Genomic DNA, 20,233 nt, shown 5'->3' with positions numbered 1-20,233 from the left:
AGTTTATTTCTATAGTGCTGTACATGTAGCTATGTGCCATCATATTCTAATGCCACCCGCTCCCCAATACCTATCTTTGCAGCTCAGCAGCACTCTGAACAAAGTGTTTCTGAGGTGCTGGAGATCAAGACACTAGGCAATGATGTTTGCAGTACATCTCAGAGTCAGAATGGAGCTAGAGAGAAGCAGCTTTCTCTTTGCCTCGCCACATGGATTTGTAACACTTCCGTTCCCCTTCCCAAGAGAGACGGTTGTAAAAGTGTACCTTTTGCCAAATAGATTTTTCCAGCACGACAAGAGGTATGCTTTTTATTATTATCTCCCTCGGGAAGAGAATGGAAGTGCATGCAGAGAAGGAAAGAGAAAGCCACTACTCTCAGGCTCTGTTTCAGCTTTCTTTTCTCATGTGATGAGGCTCCCAGTCTCGGGATGCATTGACTATAGGTAGCTAGAGAGACCCGTAGGGTCCCAGTTCAACTGCTTGTCTCAGTGTGCCCTTCAAATGAGATAGCACTGCAGACATCATTTCCAGGGCTCCAAACTCTGGTACCTCAGAAACACTTCAGTTGGGGAGCTGGTAGGTTGCAAAGGTAGGTTTTTGGGGTCTGCTTGGTCTTTAATTGTAAATGTGAGTGGTCAGCAGTTATGAGATCACAAATCCATTTTACCATCTTGTAACTGTTGACAAGAATGCCAGCCAAAGTTAATAGCAACACCAGCAATAGGCAGGGAAAGAAGGAATCTTAACAGCACCTTGAAAACCAACTGATTTCTTTTCGTTTTTTCTTTTCGATTTTAATTGATGTCTTCAGCTGCACTAGTGGAGTAGAATGATAAACCCTACAGGTATTAAAGCAGTTGGATAGTTGTGATAGAGCCAGCATGAGGTAGTAGTTTGAGCATTGGACTATGACTCTGGAGACCAGGGTTCAAATCCCTGCTCAGCCATAGAAACCCACTGGGTGGCTTTGGGAGGCTAGCCCCCTCCCTGCTTACTTTTTGTCAGCAAACCAATACATTTTTATTTAAGCAGGCATTTGATATATAATTCATATCAGGGTGGTTTTTATGGAGCAAGTGGGTTTTAGTTATGCTTTTAACTTTTGTATATTTTTTGTAATTTTATATTGTGTGTAGATGGTTTTAATTGTTTTGAATTTTACTGAGATTTTTAAATGTTTTTTATCTGTGAGCTGCCTTGGGTCCTTACTGGGAGAAAGGCGGCATACAAATGAAACAAATTATACATAAGTCACATTCTCTCAGATCTACTGAGAAAACCCTGTTGATAGATTCACTTTGGGGTTGCCATAAATTGGAAGCGACTTGAAGACACACACTAAGAACAGTTGTGGGGGTAGCAGCCTTAGAATGCAACGGGATTTCATCTGTCATCCTTTCCTTTCTTCCTCTGTACGGTTTTCATGGTGCAGGAGCTGTATAGCCAGTCCTACGATGAGATTGGTGTCATGTTTGCCTCCCTTCCCAACTTTGCTGACTTCTACACTGAGGAGAGCATCAACAATGGTGGGATTGAATGTCTGCGTTTCCTCAATGAAATCATTTCAGATTTTGATGCGGTAAGTCATCTGAGATAGGCAGCAAAGGTAGCTAGCTCACTTGGTCCCTAAGGCAAGGACAGATGGGGAAAGCCCTTTCTAGCTGTTCTGTGATAGAAATCACACTCTGTTCTTTCCACCTTGTTGCCTCCACAGGCACATCAGACACAAGGTGGCAGCAAGCGCCAGCACTAGAACCACTGAGTATTCCTCCTCTATCATTTAGTTAGGTTGGACCCCCAAGAACTATGGAAGTAACTAAAAAGATAGTTACACCACAAAGTAATGTAATCTGCCTTGTGTCCTGTACTGGGGGAAAGGTGGGATATAAAATAAATAAATGACTGAATAAGGCATGTCTTACTTCAAACAGAGCAACAATCCTGGTTGGTTATGTTAAAGTTCAAATGTACAGTAATATAGTTATGCCTTTGCAACTGAGAAAAATAATTCCAAGTAATCTGTGAGCTGTGGCTACTTGGTTGGTTTACTTGTTGTCTGTTTCAAGTGGTTGCATGCCACTCACTGAGCTTACAGACTTTTCTGAGTGACTCAGGGATCTTCATAATGATTAATAGGTTGCTTGTGTGTGTCTCTTTGCTCCCTAATTCTCACAGCTTCTAGATGATCCCCAGTTCCGGTGCATCACCAAGATCAAAACTATTGGCAGCACCTACATGGCAGCTTCTGGTGTGACCCCCGATGTCAGCACCAATGGTTATAACAATGCTGTTAAGGTAAGCATAGGCCAAGGATGGAGAAAGTGTGGCTTATGGGTTGCTTGCACCCCATGACTCAACAATTCTTTATGTGTTTTAAAAATATTTTTTCTGCAACCCCCGATGCACCCCCAGGTGTGAGGGCACTTTCAGCCTGTTTTGGAGGGCTCTTCTCTTGGCCACTGAATGGCCATGAAAAGAAGCAGGTTGGTTGAACCCCATAGCTGTTTTGGGAAGAATGTGTTATAAATGAACGTTTAACTGTTTTCAGTGAAGAACATGAGTGACTCTAGACTTTTGTCTTGTCTCTGTGATAGCTAGTGCATGAAATGCTAATTTAATATTTATTTTATTTTATTTTTATCCCGCCTTTCTCCCAAAGTGGAACCCAAGGCGGCTAACATACATAAAATTAATAGTTTTTGTTTAACATCTTATAGTGTAGTGTAGTGTAGTGTAGTGTAATGGTTAGAATTCAAAAAGAGTGTGGCCAGAGACCTGCTGGGGATGGTTTAGCTGGAGATCTTGCACTTTGCAGAAGTTAGACTCAGTGGCCCATGAAGACCCTTCCAACACTAGGATTTTCTGAATGTTAGGACAAGGGTTGGTGCCACACTGCAGAATTAAGTGCCATGGTTCCATTCTATAGAAACCTGGGATTTGTAGTTTGTTGTGGCACCAGAACTCTGACAAAGAAGGCAAAATAGCTCACAAAAACACAAAACTCACAAATCCCAGAATTCCATAGCATTTAAAGCAACATCAAATGGTATTATTTCTACAAGTGTAGATGCAGCCTAGGAAAGGATAGAGCCAGGTCCAAATTCCCATGTGTCCATGAAGTTCACAGGGTGACCTGGGGCCAGTATTTTCTCTAATCTACTTAATGGGTCTTTTGTGAGGATAAGAGTGGGGAGAACAACCACATACACCAAGCCTGAGTTCATTGAAAGAAAGAGGGATATAGAAGCTTAAGGGTGATGTGGTGGTAATGTACAGCTGGATGTATCCTGATATTCATGGGGTCCACCATCTTAAAGTGTTTGAGCCCTATGCTTGAATACAGCTGTGTGTGATAAATTTGGGGCTTGGATGCTGCCCACTAGGCGTCTTTTAATTCTGAAATAAGAAATGGCTATGAGCACCATGTATTGGGTTGGGCCTGGAGGTGTCCCTCTTCTCAGATTTTTCTGCTTTTTATCCTTGGCTCTCGTCAGAAGGAAGACCTGTCAGAAAAGGAACGCTGGCAACACCTGGCAGATCTTGCTGACTTTGCCTTAGCCATGAAAGAGACTTTGATGAACATTAACTACCAGTCCTTCAACAACTTCATGCTTCGAATAGGCAAGTTGGCCGGTTTGTTTGTGTGCTTGCTGGCTGCCTGGAATTTGAATTAATTCTTCTCTGAAAAGAAAATAGGGGAAGGGTTTTGAAATCTTTCTACACAGTGTGAGCAAATCAAAGAGGCATTCTTTCTCCTTATAAAATCTAGTCTGAAATCAGTGAAACAGCTTGGATTTAGAGAAAACAGAGGAAGTTTCTGCCTTGCATTAACATCTTTTAGAATTTACTCTATTTTTAAAAGAGAGATTTGATTTAATGGACAAGGGAGAAGTGGGGAGGGAAAACCCTCCATATCCAGTGGCAGTCTGTCTTTGAAATCTGGTTGCTAGACTTCCTGGAAGCAGTTGGTTGGCCCCAGTGAGAATACTAGATCTGACATGGGTTCAGCAATTATTTTTTGATGTCTTTAAACTTCCCCCAACCCCAGTCTTAATCCCTAATCTCAATCCCTAGTTTCTGTACAATAAGACAAAGTCTTGGGCTTGTTTATACAGTCTATTTAAACCGTTTCCCCCATGCCTTCACGTCACAATTTTCACGGCACAAGGCCAAAACCCTTATTCAAGTGCAGACTGTCTCACAGTGTGAGGCCAATTCTACACTGAATGTGGTCTATCCCTCTGTTAAGATGGTTTTAAAAGACTTACCTTTTGCTTCAGATATTCCAGGAAAATCTGGCCCACTTGGGAGTGACGCTGGGAAGCTGTTCTGCTGTGCCGCCGGGTGCTGCCATTGCTGGCGCATGTTGCTCCCTCTGAGGTCACAGAGGTGCCCAGCCATGTGATTTATGCTGGGTGCCTCATTTTCAACCTTAGTGAGCAAAGTCTGCCAGTGGTGGCGGCAGTGGCATAGTAGGATACATGTATAGACAGCTGCCCAGCGTTGCTCTTGAGTACCGAACTAATGGGGGAATTTGGGGCACTTTTGGGCTATAATATTCTGGGAGCAGTCTAGAGTATTCTGGCCACTGTAGATTTGCCCTTGGAAAAAGTGCTACAGAGAATTTGGACTTGCACATGTATTCTCCCTTTCTCTCTCTCTCTCTCTCTCTCTCTCTTTCTCTGCATGGTGTTGGCAGGCATGAATAAAGGAGCAGTGCTAGCTGGGGTCATTGGTGCCCGCAAGCCTCACTATGACATTTGGGGGAACACTGTGAATGTGGCCAGCCGGATGGAATCCACAGGAGTCATGGGAAATATCCAGGTGAGGGCATGCTTCCTGTGTCATCGTGTAGGCAGCAAGATTTGTGAAGCAGATGGGTGGGAACAAGGATCACCTCCAGTGACCATAAATGAAGTAGAGGCAAGGGACTGAAAGAAAATTCTCAAACCTTTAGGGAAACTTTTCCACACTGGTTTGTTGACAGAAGCACTTTTGCCCTCCTGCCACCAGCTTTGCCATGAAGCACCTGAGTCTTGCAGAGGGTTCTGGGACACGTTTTAGGAATCAGACTGAGATCATGGTAGACACTGACTGGATCTGTTTGAAGTAAAACACACACAACACACAACAACACCCCTCTATACTCTACATTGGACAGACAGGACAGTCTCTATGCAAGAGGATAAATTGGAACAAATCTGATGTTAGAAATGGCAGTACTCAAAAATCAGTTGCCTCTCATTTCAAACTTCCTGGACATACAGTAAAGGGATTTATAGGTTGCAGTCCTTCAACAAGGAAATTATAAAGGAAGATTAGAAAGAGAAACAGCTGCATTGAACTATATTTATTAATTCCAGTCCATTAGCAGAGATGTGAACAAAGACAATAGTGCACACATAACATATACTGTATTAATACAAGAGTCCTCACTATTGATAGTTGCTACAGGAAAAGAAAATCCACCTCAACATTAGGAGGAACCTCTGACAGCTGTTCAACAGAACATACTTCCTCAGACAGTGGTGGGGTCTCCTTATCTTGAGATCTTTAATCAGAGGCTGGATGGCCATCTGTCAGGTGTGCTTTGATTGTGAGTTCCTGCATGGCAGGGAGTTGGACTGGATAGCCCTTGCGGTCTCTTCCAGCTCTATGATTCTGTGATTCTGTTTTCTCTGCAGGTGGTAGAGGAAACCCACCTTGTCTTGAAGGAGTACGGTTTCCGCTTTGTGCGCCGGGGGCACATCTATGTCAAGGGCAAAGGCGACCTGCTCACCTATTTCATGAAAGGACGGGAAAAGCAAGGTTCCTTCATCAACGGCTCCTGTGTGACTTTGCCCCACCAAGTGGTTGACAGCTCTTGAAGGTCCCCTGGGTCCTGCATGCGGGTTACAGAAATAAGCGGGTGCCTCCGTGCTGCCCAAAGGATGAGAGATTGCTATATACACACTGCTAACACCATTAGATTTTTCAGGAAGTTTGCCCCGTTCCTTTCTTTTTGGAGGCTTGCTATTATTTGTCAAGAGGTTCCTTTGGTCATCTGTGTCTGCGTTTCCCTCTTAATGTAGACAGGGAGGGGGAAGGCAGTGTTGGTGGGAGGTGTTCCTACCCCTTGTGCATACAAGCGGTCCTCTTGCACATTTGGGTCTGGAAGTGGGGAAGAGGAAAGTAGATTCCTCAGTGCAACATCCATAGAGTGCTTTGGCTGCATTCTCTTTTGGTCATCCAAGTGAGGGGCAAAGGACTGATGGTTTTAATTATTCCATAGACTGGTTTTCCATGTGGAGCTTATGGCTAAAATGAAATGCAAGCTCAGTGCAGGTTCTAGCAGCAAGACGTGGGCTGGGAGAAAGAGAGCCATGGGGGCATGCTTGGGCTGTTGGTACTTATTTAAATGGACTCACTTTTGCCACAAAAACACTGTAGATAAATAGGAGGAGGTGAGGGAGAGAGCAAGTGCAATCTTTTTTTTGTTTGTTTGTTTAACTCTTAAGAAGATGTCCTATTTCAAATATATAAAAATATATATAAATATATATATATATATAAAAGATACAGATTCTTTATATTTTTAATTGTCTTATTTCTGAAAGCAAGGTGCCTCTTTCAGGCTGCACCTTGAATCTTTTGCTGCCCTCCCTTCTGCTGATGCTTTAAAAAAAAGGAAGAGATTTATCTGGTACAAGACTGTTTTTACTGAACGCCTTTATCTGATTGTTATGTTGGAAAAATGTAATTATTTCTCTAGTTTCTCAAATAGAATGAGTTTGGTTTTAAAGATATGTGGTGTCAAGTTTTGTTTTTGAGAATGTGGACGGAGGGAGGCTCAGTCACTTCTGCAGGGGTGGCAAGGTACAATGGAAGCAGGAGATGTGATGGCTATCCTGGCTTCACAGTGGCCGAATGCAAGGACTGCCAAGTGTCACTTTAAAATGAGGACGTTTGCAGCGTAAAGCCGAAGTATTCTCCATGTTTGTGATGGCACTTTTTTTCCAGGGTGAAGTTGGCCAACTCTGACTGACCTAATGGCTGCCATTTTCCTTCAGCCCTTCAGTCTCCACTGCCAATGCAGTTGTAGGGCAACAGGATTGCAGCTCAAGGGATTGGGCAGGATGCGTCTGGCCATCTGGATGTTTAGGGTTTCTAACTCCCAGAAATCCCTGACCAGACAACGGCCCCAAGTTTTCTTGCTTGGTCCCAATACTGTAAATCCATTTGTTGATTTACTAGCTGAATGTTAATTCAACATGTAGGTACAAAATGAGTTTTCCGTAACTGAAATGCTTGAGACCAGAAGTATTTGGGATTTCTGAGATTTTTGGATTTTGGAATACCTGTATTTACAAATGTAAAGGGATCTTGTAGCACCTTTGAAGCATACTGAAAGAAAGATGCTGGCAGCGTGAGCTATCATAGACCTGAGTATACATACTCTGATGCAAACATAGTCTGCAAAAGCTCATGCTCCCAGCTTCTTTCTTTCAGTCTGCCTCAAAGGTGCTACAAGATCCATTTGCATACTGATATTCCAGACTAACATGTCTATCTCTTATTACTATCAATCTGTATTTGCATATATGTACCTAATGAAATTTTGGAGATGGGATGCATGTCTAAACAGAAAATTCGTGTATGTTTCATATACAGTTGTCCCTCACTATCTGTGGGGCATCCACTCTGGACCACCACCACCCGGGCGGATAGCAAAAAATGTGGGATTTTAAGTCCCGTTCTTTTCAATGGACGCATGTTCACGCTTGCACCTGCATGCGCAGCTGTATGCACATGTGACCTTTGAAAAAGCCAGGGCTTGCTGTGGAAGCTCAAACCGTGGATGGCAAGCCTGCAGATGGTGCAGGTGCACTGTTCACCTTATACACATAGCCTGAAGGTAATTTTATATTTTAAAATAATTTTGAGCATGAAACAAAGTTTGTGTACACTGAACAAAGATGTCACTATCTCAGCCACCCTTGAAGAAAGCTTTGGCTTTTAAAATGTTTCAGAATTCTGGATAAGGGAGATTGAACCTGTAAATCCCACTGACTCAGTGTTCTACTCTACTTGGGACAAACAGTAGGATTTGGGACAAGACTTTTAGAGTGTCAGAAATTTCCTCATTCCTATAATTCAGCCATGGGAAAACTATAGACTGTTAGCCAGTAGTCAATTTTTAGTGGACCACCTAGCGCTGGTTAGACTCTCTTCTATCCTGGATGTCTTATCATCAGGTACAGAAAACAAAACTATGGTTTGAATTGGGTGCTGTGGACTAACAATACAAGTTCCTGCACTCATCAGCTAATCGGAAGCAATTGGGTCAGTGTGCCCCATTCTCACCCAGCAAAGTTCCCAAAGCAGGGTCAGGGTCCACTTTCTCATCTCTGACCAAACTAGGGTAGCTGATTCGTTTCAGTTCGCCCACTGTTAAAATGGAGCAAATGATAGTTGAGTGGAAGATGATCAAAGGACAGGGCAGAGGAGACCAAGCCCTCTGAACGGTCCATCCGTCCCCCCCCCCCATTGATTTTGCTACTCTCCCCATGTGTTGTGTCTGTGCCCCAACTCTCCTGGGCACTTGGCACCATTGCCAGTTCCGCCAACGCTAACCTCTGCTGAAATCTGTCCACGGCCTGATTGAAATTCTAGCAGGAGTAATTAGCAGCAGGCTACTCAATAGACGGAATCTGAAAACAGCAATTAGCAGTAACAAGTTAATTTTATTTAGTGAAGGTGTTTATTTTGTGAGAATTCATTGGCACTGCTAAATGAAATGAAACAGCAGGACAATTAACTCTGGGATGGAACAAGTTATTAACAGAGGAGAATGAAAAAAAATAAGATGTAAAACTGAAGGACTTGACAAGTTTACTGGCCCAAATGTGACAAGAGTAACAAAACAGTAGTCAGCTCATGAGCATCAAGCCCATGAGTATAGTACCTAATAAAAGCAGCTCCTGCCCACCCACATTGCCAAATTCAAACTCAAGAGAACAAGCAAATATCCACTCCACCAGTTGTGTACATGCTAGATGACGATGATCATTTATATATCTAGCACTATCACTGCACAAGTAAGAGACCACCACCAACAAAAAAAACTGTTTCCTGCCCTTGTTGTTGCGTGACTTCAAGTCATTTCTGCCTTCTGGCAACCCTTGTGATCTTCTTGTGATTTGTTGACTGCAGTCATCATTCTGATTGTTTGATCTGAGGAATGGGTTAAGAAATGTATGAAGTTGTTCTAATGAAAATAAGGTCAAAACGTTCTTAGCATCCTCATGGTTTAACACCTTAAACTTCCCTGTAGCCAGTTATCCTGCAGCTGCAGTAGTAAAAAGGCAGCCTGACCTGACTTGCCCAAAGAAAGGGCTGCTGGTAGGGTCCTGTCTGCTCTATTCCAGCCTTGAACTATCTTAAGGGACTCTCCTAAAAAGATACAATTAAGTCACTCATACAGACTATTGAGAATCTCTGGGATAGTCTAGGAAGACACACAAAACATTATGTTCTGATAAAGAGTCTCTTAACAGTGGCAAAAATCTCAGTAGTGTCTTCCCACAGTTCCTACCACTGAAGAAAATATTTACGTACAGGAATAAGAGGAATAAATTGAAAATGGCAAAACTAATAAAGATATGTACAATGGAGGAAAGCAACAGCAAACTTTTCAACATTGTTCCCCCTTTATTAACTTTTTGAAATGAGACAAATTTGACAATAAGCAGCAGAACTTTGACATATTACAACACTGTAAAGTCTTGTATGTCCTTCATTCCAGCTAAGCAAGCTTTGATCTTTCATATGAGAAATTTTGTAAGCAGTATTGTGAAAATCATGATGTGTATATTTAGGAGGCAGAATATTCATCCCACGTTCTAATGGGTTGAATATTTTGCCTCCTAAATATATGCACCACACATTTAGGATGCTTTTTTTATATGCATTAGATATTTAGGATGCTTTTATGGTGCTGCCTGGGTCAGTTCAAGGCCAATCCTCTGGGGAAAGGAAGTCCTGTTTTGCCATCCTCAGTCCTGGAGAACCAGCACACAAGAGAATAATCTCAGTAGCAAAGCAAGAGCAGCGTACAAGGTGAATGCTGCTTTCATGAATACTTCAGTCCCTTCCATGGTAACTGTAGTAGGGAAGATGCCCACCCAGATGCATGGCAAGAAGTGCTCCTGAAATTATTCAGTGTGGACTGAAAAGCAGGAAGGCAGGCAACCCTACCCTGTCCTTACTCAGTGACTGACTCAGCTAGATTGCTAGCCAGGTTTCATGAGGATTTGCTTCCACTGCTCTTCAGTTTTATTGTGGAATTTTGAAAGTGTTTTTTTTTCACTGAGTAGTGAACTTCGGCCTTGGAAGCTTGATTCTCCTGCAGCAAATGCCATGGAGAGGTGGGTTGTGGTGTTTTTTGGAAACAACTGCTCTGGAGTGCTCCAACATTCCTCTCGATGTCGCTGCCTGGAAAGACTTCACTCTGGAGCAGCCTCAGAAGGACATCTCCCTCCAAAAGGCACAGCGCTGGAGGGGACAGGGGAATCCATCGAAACGGACTGGCTCAGAGTTTCTGTGGAGGCTGTGATGGCACTGAAGACCTTAGGAAGAGGTTTCTCGCGAAACAAGGCCATATGATCTGCTGCCACCTCTGCCAAAGAAGCCGGGGCATCTTCTATCCAACAAGAGAGGAAGAGAAATTAGCAGATCATGGCATGAGGAAAGAGTTTGCCTTCCTTCTCTCCCCCACTGCCCCAACTCGACTATTTTCACTCCTCATTGGGTTGCTGGCCTCCTTTGACTATTGTTCCTGAGATCTATGGAGGTGGAAGGTACCCAGTGAAATAAACGGCACACATTTTTATTGACAAATCTTCAACTTCACTCTAAAGGCCTGCTTCATGTACTGCAAAATTAGCAAATATACCAAAAGTACCTTGCAATATCTAAGATTCCTCTTTTTGTTTGTTTGTGTGCTCCATGGAAAACAAAAGCTAACTATCACTTCTTATACCTGGTTCACACACTCATAAAATAGGATACGCTTACCTCTTAAATATTATGAAGTAAATAGTGATTTAGGAAAAGAGATGGAATGCAAGCAGTAGTAATGAGATAATGTGGTTTATTCTTCAAAGCAGTCTAATTTTCTATTGTTACATTTCTAGTTTAAGAATTTTTTAGTTGAGGTTACTAAAGAACTAATTTAAAGAATTAAAGAGTTCCACCAGCATATCATGAAATGTGTCACTCTTAAGGTTACACGAAACTACTGCACAATTCCTGAGCCTGTCCTGGCTGATTCCTTGTAAAGGAAAGTGCAGGTCCTGGGAACAAGAAATGGCCTCTCACATTGCTGTTCTTCTAAGGTCTAAGAAGAAAACTCTCTTTTTACCCATGGCTATATAAATTCCCACAAGCGTGCCAAAATCCGTTGTTGCTGAATTTGCCTTACATTCTGTTGTGTAATTTTGCTACATTTTTTTCAATCTGTAGACATTTTATTCATAGAAAAGGCAAGTTGTAAATACTGAAAGAAATAAGCTATTTTAAATACATTTCATGTTATTAAATTAGGTCTTCTTAACATAAGTAAGATTTGTAGACAGTGAGTGTGTCAGTTCTGTTTCTGTCCCAAACCCATTGAGTAGATCACCTCTACTTGTTATTGGAAAGCCAGGATGGGACTATCTCTAAAAGTTATTTATTATCCCACAAAAAGGGGCTCACCTTTACAAGTGACAGTGGCTTCCGTTGGGAGGGTGCTTGTAGGATCCCCATAAGTGAGCTTGGCTGTGAATGGAAAAGTCTCACTTTCTCTCACCAGACGGTAGTTGAATTCCAGCAAACTGCACAAGGAGTTTTCCTGCAAGGGACCTTCAAGGAAATCAGCAAAATGCTCCTACAAGGAAAGGCAAGGGAAAGTCCCTATTTACTATGGAAGTCAAGAGATGACTAGGGGTGGCAGTACCTCAGCTGGGACAGAGAAACGTGCCAGACAATTACTTGGTATTCTTTTTGGCATCAGCCTTAAAAAGGAAGTACAGATCTTGTGGTTTCCAGGAATGCATTTGCACACTTAATAGTGTGCCAGCTGCACCCATTCCTTGAGACCGCAGATCTGGCCATGGGGACACAAGCCTTGGCTACACCATGACTGGATTACTGTACTACACACTATATGGGGCTTCCTTTGAAGAGTGTGTGGAAATTTCAGCTGGTTCGAAGAGCTGCAGGCAGACTGCTAACTGGGGCTGACTATACAGAGCACACCCAAGTCCCTTGTTGCAACAGCTCCCCTGGTTGCCTGTCCTTTTTCAGACAGAACTCAAAGGCCTGGTTTTGACTGATAATGGTCCAGGTCCTACAGACCGAAAGACTGTACTCTCACAGGGGAGAGGGCCTTCCTGAAGGCTGCTCCCAGGCTCTGGAACTAGACTAGCTACCTCATTGCTTTTCTTTCTGCAAGGAGGTAAACCTTTTTATTACAGCAGTCTGTTTAGAAATGATTCTTCAGCAGGGGGAGCCTTGTTTAAGATGCTGGCCTTTTATTTGTTTTAGTTATTTTAACTAGTTTCATTTTTAGCATGGCTGAATTGTTTTGTTTTTTACTTTTGTATGCTGTTGCAAGCCACTCTGAATCTTAAATTGGGAGAAAGGTATATGATGCTGTTGTTATTAGACTTTTAAATTAACTTGAAGATAGGAGGAGGAGGGCAAGCATGCTTAACATTTTTACTTACATGGGTGAAATTGCAAAATCCAGAGTCACCCAGTTCTCCAGACTTTGAGAAGAAATGCAACCCTGCCCAGCAACTAACAACAAGACTTTCTGAAGAGCAGAACAGACTGCTATAGGGATGCTATAATTACATCTTGTACAGTCGGCCCTTCTTATACACGGATTTTTTATACACAGATTTAAGCATACACGGTTTGAAAATGTTCCAAAAAAGTATAAATTTACCTTGATGTTCCATTTTTTATTAGGGACACCATTTTGCTATGTCATTATACTTAATGGGACTTGAGCATACACGGATTTTGTTATACACGGGGGATCTTGGAACCAAACCCCAGTGTATAACAAGGATCCACTGTATTTCACATCCTGGGTTGGTCTAAATAACCTCCAAGATCACTTCCCACACAGATGTCTCCACAGGTCAAACACTGCAAAAAGCCACATCATTTATCCTACTGGCAGAATAAAATGTTTGTTCTAAAGCACCAATCAGCTTCCCCAGCCTTGTGGAAATGTCTGGGAGGGAAAATCAGAATCATAGCTCTTATTCTAGATTTTATTTAATTATTGGAATCTGGAGAGGATGAGTGGCACAATTTCATCCCTAGTTTTAATCTGGATAGTCAAGTCTATGCTAGATCTTAATTTTGCCTCTCATAGAGGGAGACCTGCTGAATGAAATCCATCAAGGTTCTTAAACCATTAGTACTTGTTTAATTCAAAATATGACCTGTATTAGTTGCTGAGCGGGAGCATCTGCTCTCTTCTCCTGAGGAGTCCCAGGCCTCATATTGCTGTGGAGCTTTGAGATGGCAGCAGTTGAACATACCTGAGCTGTTCCACAGGAAACTGTCTCTCTTGAATTACCATTCTTATAGTAAAGAAGTGGGCAACTCCTGTAAGCCTAGGGGCCAATTCTTGTTTAAATACTCATATAAAAGAGGTTTCCCTGATTGCTACCAACTTTCTTGTTTTAAATGGCTTTTAGCAGCTTGCCACTGAATTTTGGTTGCACTATTTTGGGTGAGACCTGTAACACCTTCAGGTCCCTCTTCCCAATGTACAGAGACCAGGTAGAACATCTGAAGGAATGGCTTAGTTTCTGCTCTGTATAAGTGCCTTCAGGGCAACAGAAAAGGTTATCTGCTTTTCTTACCCAGTTGGTGCCCTCCTACCTGTAACTGATGTGCCTGGAATTTCCTCCCAGCAGAAGCATTCAGGTGATTTGACAAGACAGACAGGAAGCGCTTGATATCTGTGTGCAGATACTTCTGAGCAATTTGCTCCAAGGGGATGAAGGGCGGAATGGAGTGGCGCTGGATTTTGACTGGCTGCTGGATAAGGAGGTCCAAGTAATAGGACTCCAGGTAGGTGCCTTCAAAAGCAGTGCTGATGCACAGGCAGGCGCCTTGTGTGGTCAGCCTTCCACTGAGGCCTACAAAAGAAAAACCTACAAGTCAGAATCGCAGAGCAGGGAAGAGACAAGCACTACATGTGGTTACTACTCTACAAGGAGCCACTTCAGCCAGAACACAGTTGATGGTGTCCTCTTGTCAACAGGAACCAGCCACTTTTTAATTTTTTAAAGGCTTCAGTCCTGCCACTTTTTTCTATCTTACCACCTGCTCCTCTGTGCTGGACTGTCCTGCCTGCTCCCTCAACTTTTTGCCCTCCAGTCCCAAAGGAACTAACAAAATTCAGAATGATGTAAGTATGCAAGGCATACATACCTACACCTGGGAGACCAGCAGAAACCAGTCCTCAGAAAAGATGGAACGTGCTCCAGGGCTCAGCATGCAAATACTGAGGGGTCACCAAAAGCTAAAGCCCTCCTGTAACCCTGATGGGCACCAGCATCAGCGTGCTGCTCTCTGCTTCTGGGTCCCAGGGGGAGCCAAGCCTTCTCAGGCACAACTGCTGCTTTACCGTCTCCATTTTATGTTAATGCAATGTGCCTTTAAGCCAACTCTTTAAGTCAAAGAGACTCTCTCATGGGTTTTCTTAACCAAGTGTATTGAGAAAAGGTTGGAATATTGTGAGTTGCCCAAAGTCATATAGTGAATTTCCAAAGGTGAGTAAAAATTCAAACTCTGATCCCCCCAGGGCACTAGTCCATATCACTATGCCATGTTGGGTCTCATAACTCCATTAAGTAGTGGTAAACTAGAAAATTGAGGTAAGACTTCAGAAGACCAGGGTTTGAATTCCAGCTCAGCCATGGAAAAACAGTGATTGGGCAAATCACTCTGTCTCAGTCTTAGCAGAAGGCAATGGCAAGCTTCCTGGGAATAAATCTGGCCAAGGAAATTCTAGGATAGGGTTGCTAAATTGACTTGAAGACACATAACTACAAACTAGCCAACCACGTGGTTATTTTGGGTGGAGTGAGCAACTGGGGGTCTTTGGGGACCTTACAAAGCTGCTTCTGGCTCACAAACCACACACCTTGGTTCTAGCAGAAGTTATGAGGGTAGGAATTCAATCCAACTTCAAGTGAAGGAACAGAGATTCACAGATATTCTGTGCCATCTGATGGTTCTATGTTTTGCAAGCAAAGGTGCCAAACTAAACAAAAGACAAACTACTAACCTAAGAGGAGATTCTCACATACATCCAAGAGATGTACCTGTCAGATGAAAAACCTGCAGCAGGCCCTTGAGAGTCTCCATCTTCCACTGCAAGAGGGCTTGCTGGCCAGCTTCTGTAGCATTGGAGTCAATGTTTGTGGTGTCTCTGCCTGCAATGAGCTAAAACAGACCAGAAGGACATAGCTCAGCTAGATGCTGCTTGCATCATCCCTGATCCCAGTTCAAGCCAAAAGGAGGCTGCTGCAGCTCACCAGGAAGGAAGTCAAGGCAGAAACTTAGGATCAGGGGGAAGTCTCCCTTATCCAGAATTCTGCAATTTTCCAAAAACCAATACTATTTTCATGGGTGGCTGAGATACTGATACCTTTGCTTTCTGATGGTTCAATATACAAAGACTTTATTTCATGCACAGAATGATTAAAATTATTTCATAAAATTACTTTTAGGCTATGTGTATCAGGTGTATACAAAAATAAATGAATTTCATGTTTAGACCTAGGTCTCATCTCCAAGACATTTCGTTATGACTGCATCTGCAAACGCGGGCATTCCAAAATCAAATAAATAGATCATCCATAATCCACTTCCGGTTGCAAGCATTTTGGATAAGAGAGACACAACCTGTACTTCTATGAGATGATATTTGCAATTATCCACTTAGGCTACTATGCCACCTCCCTTTTAAGGGGAAAGTGTTTAGCCTTTGTAAAATGTTTAACACAGTTATGGGTGGGTCAGATGGACCTCTGTCTGCCTATACCTCACTGGTTATGGCATAGGCAGCCCTCTCTATGTCCCAGCAACCACAGCAGAAAGAAGGGGCAAAGGCCCCTCTTTTGCATGTAGGATTTCCCCAGGCAGGCAACCAAATGCTGTTTACAGCTAGGACTAGGGACAGTATGAATCTTATCCATCACTCCCGGGAATTCAATCAAAGGCCCTAAAAGAACTACCATGGTGTTTCTCTTCACTCGGTGACTAAGCCACTCACTTGGCAATTTTGATTCAGAAGCTGTCAGCCAAATTTGTTTTCTTGGGATGAATCACCACAGATCATTTCCACTGGCATTGTCAGGCAGTGCCTGACAATGGCATAAAGCTTAGGAAGCAAGGTTGGTGTGAGCCCACTGATGTTGACATGGCAGAATGGGACTCCCGGAACTGTGAGTCAGAAACAGAATGATCCAGTGGGCCACTGACTCCAAATTACTGCCAAGAAGGGAGGCCACTTCTCAATCCGCTCGTTCTCTTCTCTCCACAAATCTACTGATGTACCCCCAAGTGATGTACCCTCAAGTACTGTATAACCAGCTTAAGCTTTATGCTGCAGATAAAGCTGTACCTTTCCCTTGCAGCAGTCATGTCGCTGTCTTGAACTGACCATCAACGAAGCATGGTATTCTTAGGTGTTCCTTCTCGTGATGGAAAATGCCACAAGTGATAGCTGTTATGTTATGATCAACCCCAAACCCCTTGGAAAATGAACCCTTGTACTGTATTAGTGTTTGCAATAAGGATGGGGAAATTCCCTTTTGTTTGTTCTTTTGTGCAGTTTCAGGGGTGTTTCCAAAACTGCATTTCAGTGGTGACTAAAGCACAAAACAAAAGGAGCAAATATTGTGCCAGCATGTTTTCATTTAAAGCTCTTATTACCAGTAAAAGGGGCATTTCAGCCACATAGAATTTGGAGGTGGGATATAAAAGTTGAGAAACAGCTGAAGGATAGGGTATGGGGAGAGTGGCCTTAGGGGGTTCCCCAAACGTGGAGAGTAGAAAGAAGTGTGTGGACATACTCAAGAAAGCAATTCAATGGGCAGTAACTCTTCTCCCCAAAGATAAAGACATGTCACTTCATAATGTGCCTCAGGAAAAACAATGTGCATAGGGAAAAAAACCCTCTCTAACTGCACTGGGCTGCCATAGCTAAAGTCTCAGTCTAGAAACCTTTAACAAGCCTTTCTACACAAAGCTAGTTTTTAGAGGAAGAGTGTAATAACCTGGGACATAAATACTTCCCACAAATGTCCTTGTCCTCAGCAAGAAGGCATGGAGGCACCTTGTTGAGAGCAGGGTCAGCTGCTGTGAGACTTTCCCCACACTTTAGGACTTCCTTTTGGGAAACAAAATGTTTGTACAAAAATGGGAGCTTATGCCAAAACAGGATTCTGGAACAAAAGATTTTCATTCAGCAACTGCTAAATTTGGTACCAAATACACCATGGTTTCTGTCTAAACGAAAAGACTTGACAGAAAACCAAGTCTTTCAGCACAAAACAAACATTTTGTGGAAATAATTTTTTGTTAAAAAAACCCCTCCCAAATGCTGACCATGAAAAGCCTTTGACTTTACAATCGAAAGGTATTTTGCCTGATGCTTAGACACCCATAGTGGCCCTTGGGCTTGTATACACTGTGTGCTCACCTGAGAACGAAACACACTGAGTTTGGTCCTCAGCTCATCCCTTTGATGCCTCAGCTTCAATAGCCTCTGTTTCATCCTAGCCATGTCCTCCTCTTGTTTCTTCAGTTCTCCTCGTTTCAGTGCTATTTCGTGGGCAGCAGCCTCCAAATTCTCCAGGTGGGATAAAACACCTGCAAAGAATGTAAGCAATGAAAGGGATTTGTGTTCATTTCTCTTTTAGAAAGTATTCCTGAGCCATGATTGTAACAGTTCACAGACATACACAAATCATGCCGTTAGAGAGGAGGGAGTGGAATTCAGTCTGGAATATCAGTATACAAAGAGATCTTGTAGCAGCTTTGAGACTGCAAACGAATCTGTAGGATAAGCTTTCACTGACTTGGTCTCCTTCCTCAGACACCTCCCTGGGCATCAGGTTCACTCCATGCATCTGAGGAAGTAGACCAACTCTACGAAAGCTTATGCTACAACTGCTTTTGATCAATTAGTCTCAAAGGCGCTACAAGATCCCTATGCATACATAAAAGCAGCCCTTGAGAATTAATGCTTCCAGTTTTAAGTTAATCACATGTGGCCTAGAATTCTCCAAGTCCCTTAAATCTGTAAACAGATCTAGGACATCTCCAAGCCACAAAGATCTTCTCTGAAGGACCATGCAAACAGAGCTCTGGGCAGCATGACAGTAAAAACCTCTAGGACTGGATTAGCCGAGAAAGTCGAGACAAGTTCCCTGCTCCAAGGTAGGATGCTGCACCCACCAAGCATTGCTTCACACCAATAAACTCACAGCATTCAGCCTGCTGTGTGCCAGAAAGAGATGGCAAAGTACACAGTGACAAGAGGCCTGCTCCAGAGAAGCAATGGGGGAAAGGCCAGGGTCCCCAAGCCCCTTCTGACCAGGGTGATAACTCTTTCCTAATCCACATACAGCAATCTAATAATGATAGGCGGCAAATTAAATGGGGCAAAACCTATCCTATTCCACACTTTGGCTTGGAGCCTAAGTTATGTTCTTTAACCAAAGGAAAGTTTTCAATCTTTGCAATCCTTATTCCCCCACAAAAACTCTTTGGAAGCGTAGAGGACCCTTCTGGATGGAAAATGGGGCACTTGGGGGGGAGGGATGCAATATCTCTGGCCTGGATCCCAAAATAAGAAGTTAAGCAATCAGTCAAACTTCTTACGACTATAGATCGCTCATAAAGATCACACAAAAGCACAATATAGTGGCAGACAAAGCTTAAAAAGGTAAAAAACAGCTCCATGATACATAAATGTTGATCTGCTGTAAACACACAAGTGGCTCTCTGAGAGAGAGAGAGAGAGAGAGCTTCCCTGGTCCATACTCTTCCAAGGAGCCCCAAGCATTGCAGGCAACTGTCCTTCCTCCAACTTTATGGCGTTAATTAATGATTCAGAACTGAAGAGCTGAGAGAGTCAATGGGAAGGGAAAGGGTTTGCTACAACTGGGGCATAAGATCCATGCCACAAACCCACTGCAACCAGGGAAATGCCTTCTCCCAACCCTTTCGGGGGTTTCGGTGTACTCCAGAGACACTATTAAAGAGGAGTAAGGCTCTGGCTATTAGGGCTCCAGTTGCCCCAAGGCATGAGGCCCAGCCTGGGGCTGGAGGAAGGGCACTGTCTGCGGTGGAACCCCAAACCTGGCGCTCCAGACTAAGTCAAGCATTCTTGACGCCTTCCTTGCAGTTCTTTTGGTGCTCTGCAAAATGCATCCCGTTCTCATAAGCTCTTAAGAGCTACTGAATGCCATTAGGCCCTGATCCACTCCATGACCTGGAACTGGCTTCACTATGTCTTGCTCTTTGAATTCTGGGCCTGACCAGAGCCAAAGAGAGCGGCACGAAGGCTTCCCTTGGTTCTAGCACTTGCCATTCCGCAAGGAGGCCCTATTGGAGCCCATGGGCCCTTTCTCTTCCACACAAGAAGCACGAGGCCGCCTCCTTCTTCTGCTGCTGCTTCTTCTTCTTCGCTGGAACCGACTGAAGGCAAGGAACCTGACAAGAGAGAGAGCAGAGTCAGCGTTTCTAACAGAAGGATCGACAGTCTCACCAAAACAACCCGCTTTAGCTCTCTGCTATGGAATTCTGGGAGTTGGAGTTTGTTGTGGGGCCTTCCTTCCTTCAGCTCCGCTCCGCGCCCACAACAAACTCCAGCTCCCAGAATTCCATAGCAAAGCGCCAGAAATACGTACTCTACTTGAGAAAGGCTTCAAGGAGTCCTCTACACCGTCGTCATGGCAACCAACGGCAGGGCCGCTCAAAAAACCCCGCGCGACCGGCCGCCGGAAGTACGTCATCCGCCGTCGACGACAGAGCGGGGATTTCCGTCAAACGTTCTTTCTCGGCAGACTCCCTCAGACAAACAATGTCCTCACAGACAGACAGTGGCGCCTCGCTTGAGTCCTCCGAGGCCAAGACTCCGCCTCCGCCGCGCCTCGGATTTTGTTT

The 20,233-nt window shown here is 43.6% G+C and overlaps 2 protein-coding genes across 6 annotated transcripts in view; one reads left to right on the top strand and one right to left on the bottom strand.

Annotated features, from left to right (window-relative positions):
• Positions 1-7,002, top strand: part of ADCY3 (adenylate cyclase 3) — a 138,293-nt gene extending 131,291 nt beyond the window's left edge. Inside the window, exons 17-21 of one of the 2 annotated variants that reach the window (XM_042445565.1) lie at positions 1,434-1,580; positions 2,177-2,296; positions 3,496-3,622; positions 4,701-4,825; positions 5,686-7,002. In XM_042445565.1, coding sequence (XP_042301499.1) covers positions 1,434-1,580; positions 2,177-2,296; positions 3,496-3,622; positions 4,701-4,825; positions 5,686-5,868 — 702 coding nt within the window. In that variant the 3' untranslated portion in view covers positions 5,869-7,002. The remainder of the gene's footprint in view (positions 1-1,433; positions 1,581-2,176; positions 2,297-3,495; positions 3,623-4,700; positions 4,826-5,685) is intronic. The other variant, XM_042445566.1, reaches the window with a different exon arrangement.
• Positions 7,003-8,704: 1,702 nt separating this feature from the next.
• CENPO (centromere protein O) lies at positions 8,705-20,138 on the bottom strand. 4 transcript variants are annotated; one of them, XM_042463703.1, is made up of 7 exons: positions 19,983-20,138; positions 19,656-19,780; positions 17,763-17,932; positions 15,379-15,499; positions 13,928-14,187; positions 11,738-11,909; positions 8,705-10,679 (listed from the first exon to the last, which is right to left on the bottom strand). In XM_042463703.1, exons 2-7 carry the CDS (start codon positions 19,684-19,686, stop codon positions 10,486-10,488), a joined length of 948 nt encoding a protein of 315 aa, XP_042319637.1. In that variant the 5' UTR covers positions 19,687-19,780; positions 19,983-20,138; the 3' UTR covers positions 8,705-10,485. The 4 variants fall into 4 exon arrangements, with proteins under 4 accessions (XP_042319637.1, XP_042319627.1, XP_042319646.1 ...); XM_042463693.1 differs by having other exon boundaries at positions 8,705-10,682; positions 19,983-20,136; XM_042463712.1 differs by lacking the exons at positions 19,656-19,780; positions 19,983-20,138 and adding an exon at positions 19,836-19,948 and having other exon boundaries at positions 8,705-10,682.
• Between the last annotated feature and the right edge of the window lie 95 nt (positions 20,139-20,233).

The sequence above is a fragment of the Sceloporus undulatus genome, chromosome 1, assembly GCF_019175285.1.
Source record: "Sceloporus undulatus isolate JIND9_A2432 ecotype Alabama chromosome 1, SceUnd_v1.1, whole genome shotgun sequence".
Lineage (NCBI taxonomy): Eukaryota > Metazoa > Chordata > Lepidosauria > Squamata > Phrynosomatidae > Sceloporus > Sceloporus undulatus.
Note: the sequence above shows the minus strand (reverse complement) of the source record. Positions and strands in the feature narration are given on the sequence as shown.

What these genes read in the sequence shown, in the direction of transcription:
- CENPO (XM_042463693.1), bottom strand. Translation starts at nt 19,686, where the DNA reads ATGGGCTCCAATAGGGCCTCCTTGCGGAATG. An exon ending in TAGGGCCTCCTTGCGGAATG is followed by an intron (nt 17,933 to 19,655) that starts GCAAGTGCTAGA and finishes CATTCTTTGCAG; the next exon opens with GTGTTTTATCCCACCTGGAG. An exon ending in AGCCACTGTCACTTGTAAAG is followed by an intron (nt 10,683 to 11,737) that starts GTGAGCCCCTTT and finishes CTTGTTGGATAG; the next exon opens with AAGATGCCCCGGCTTCTTTG.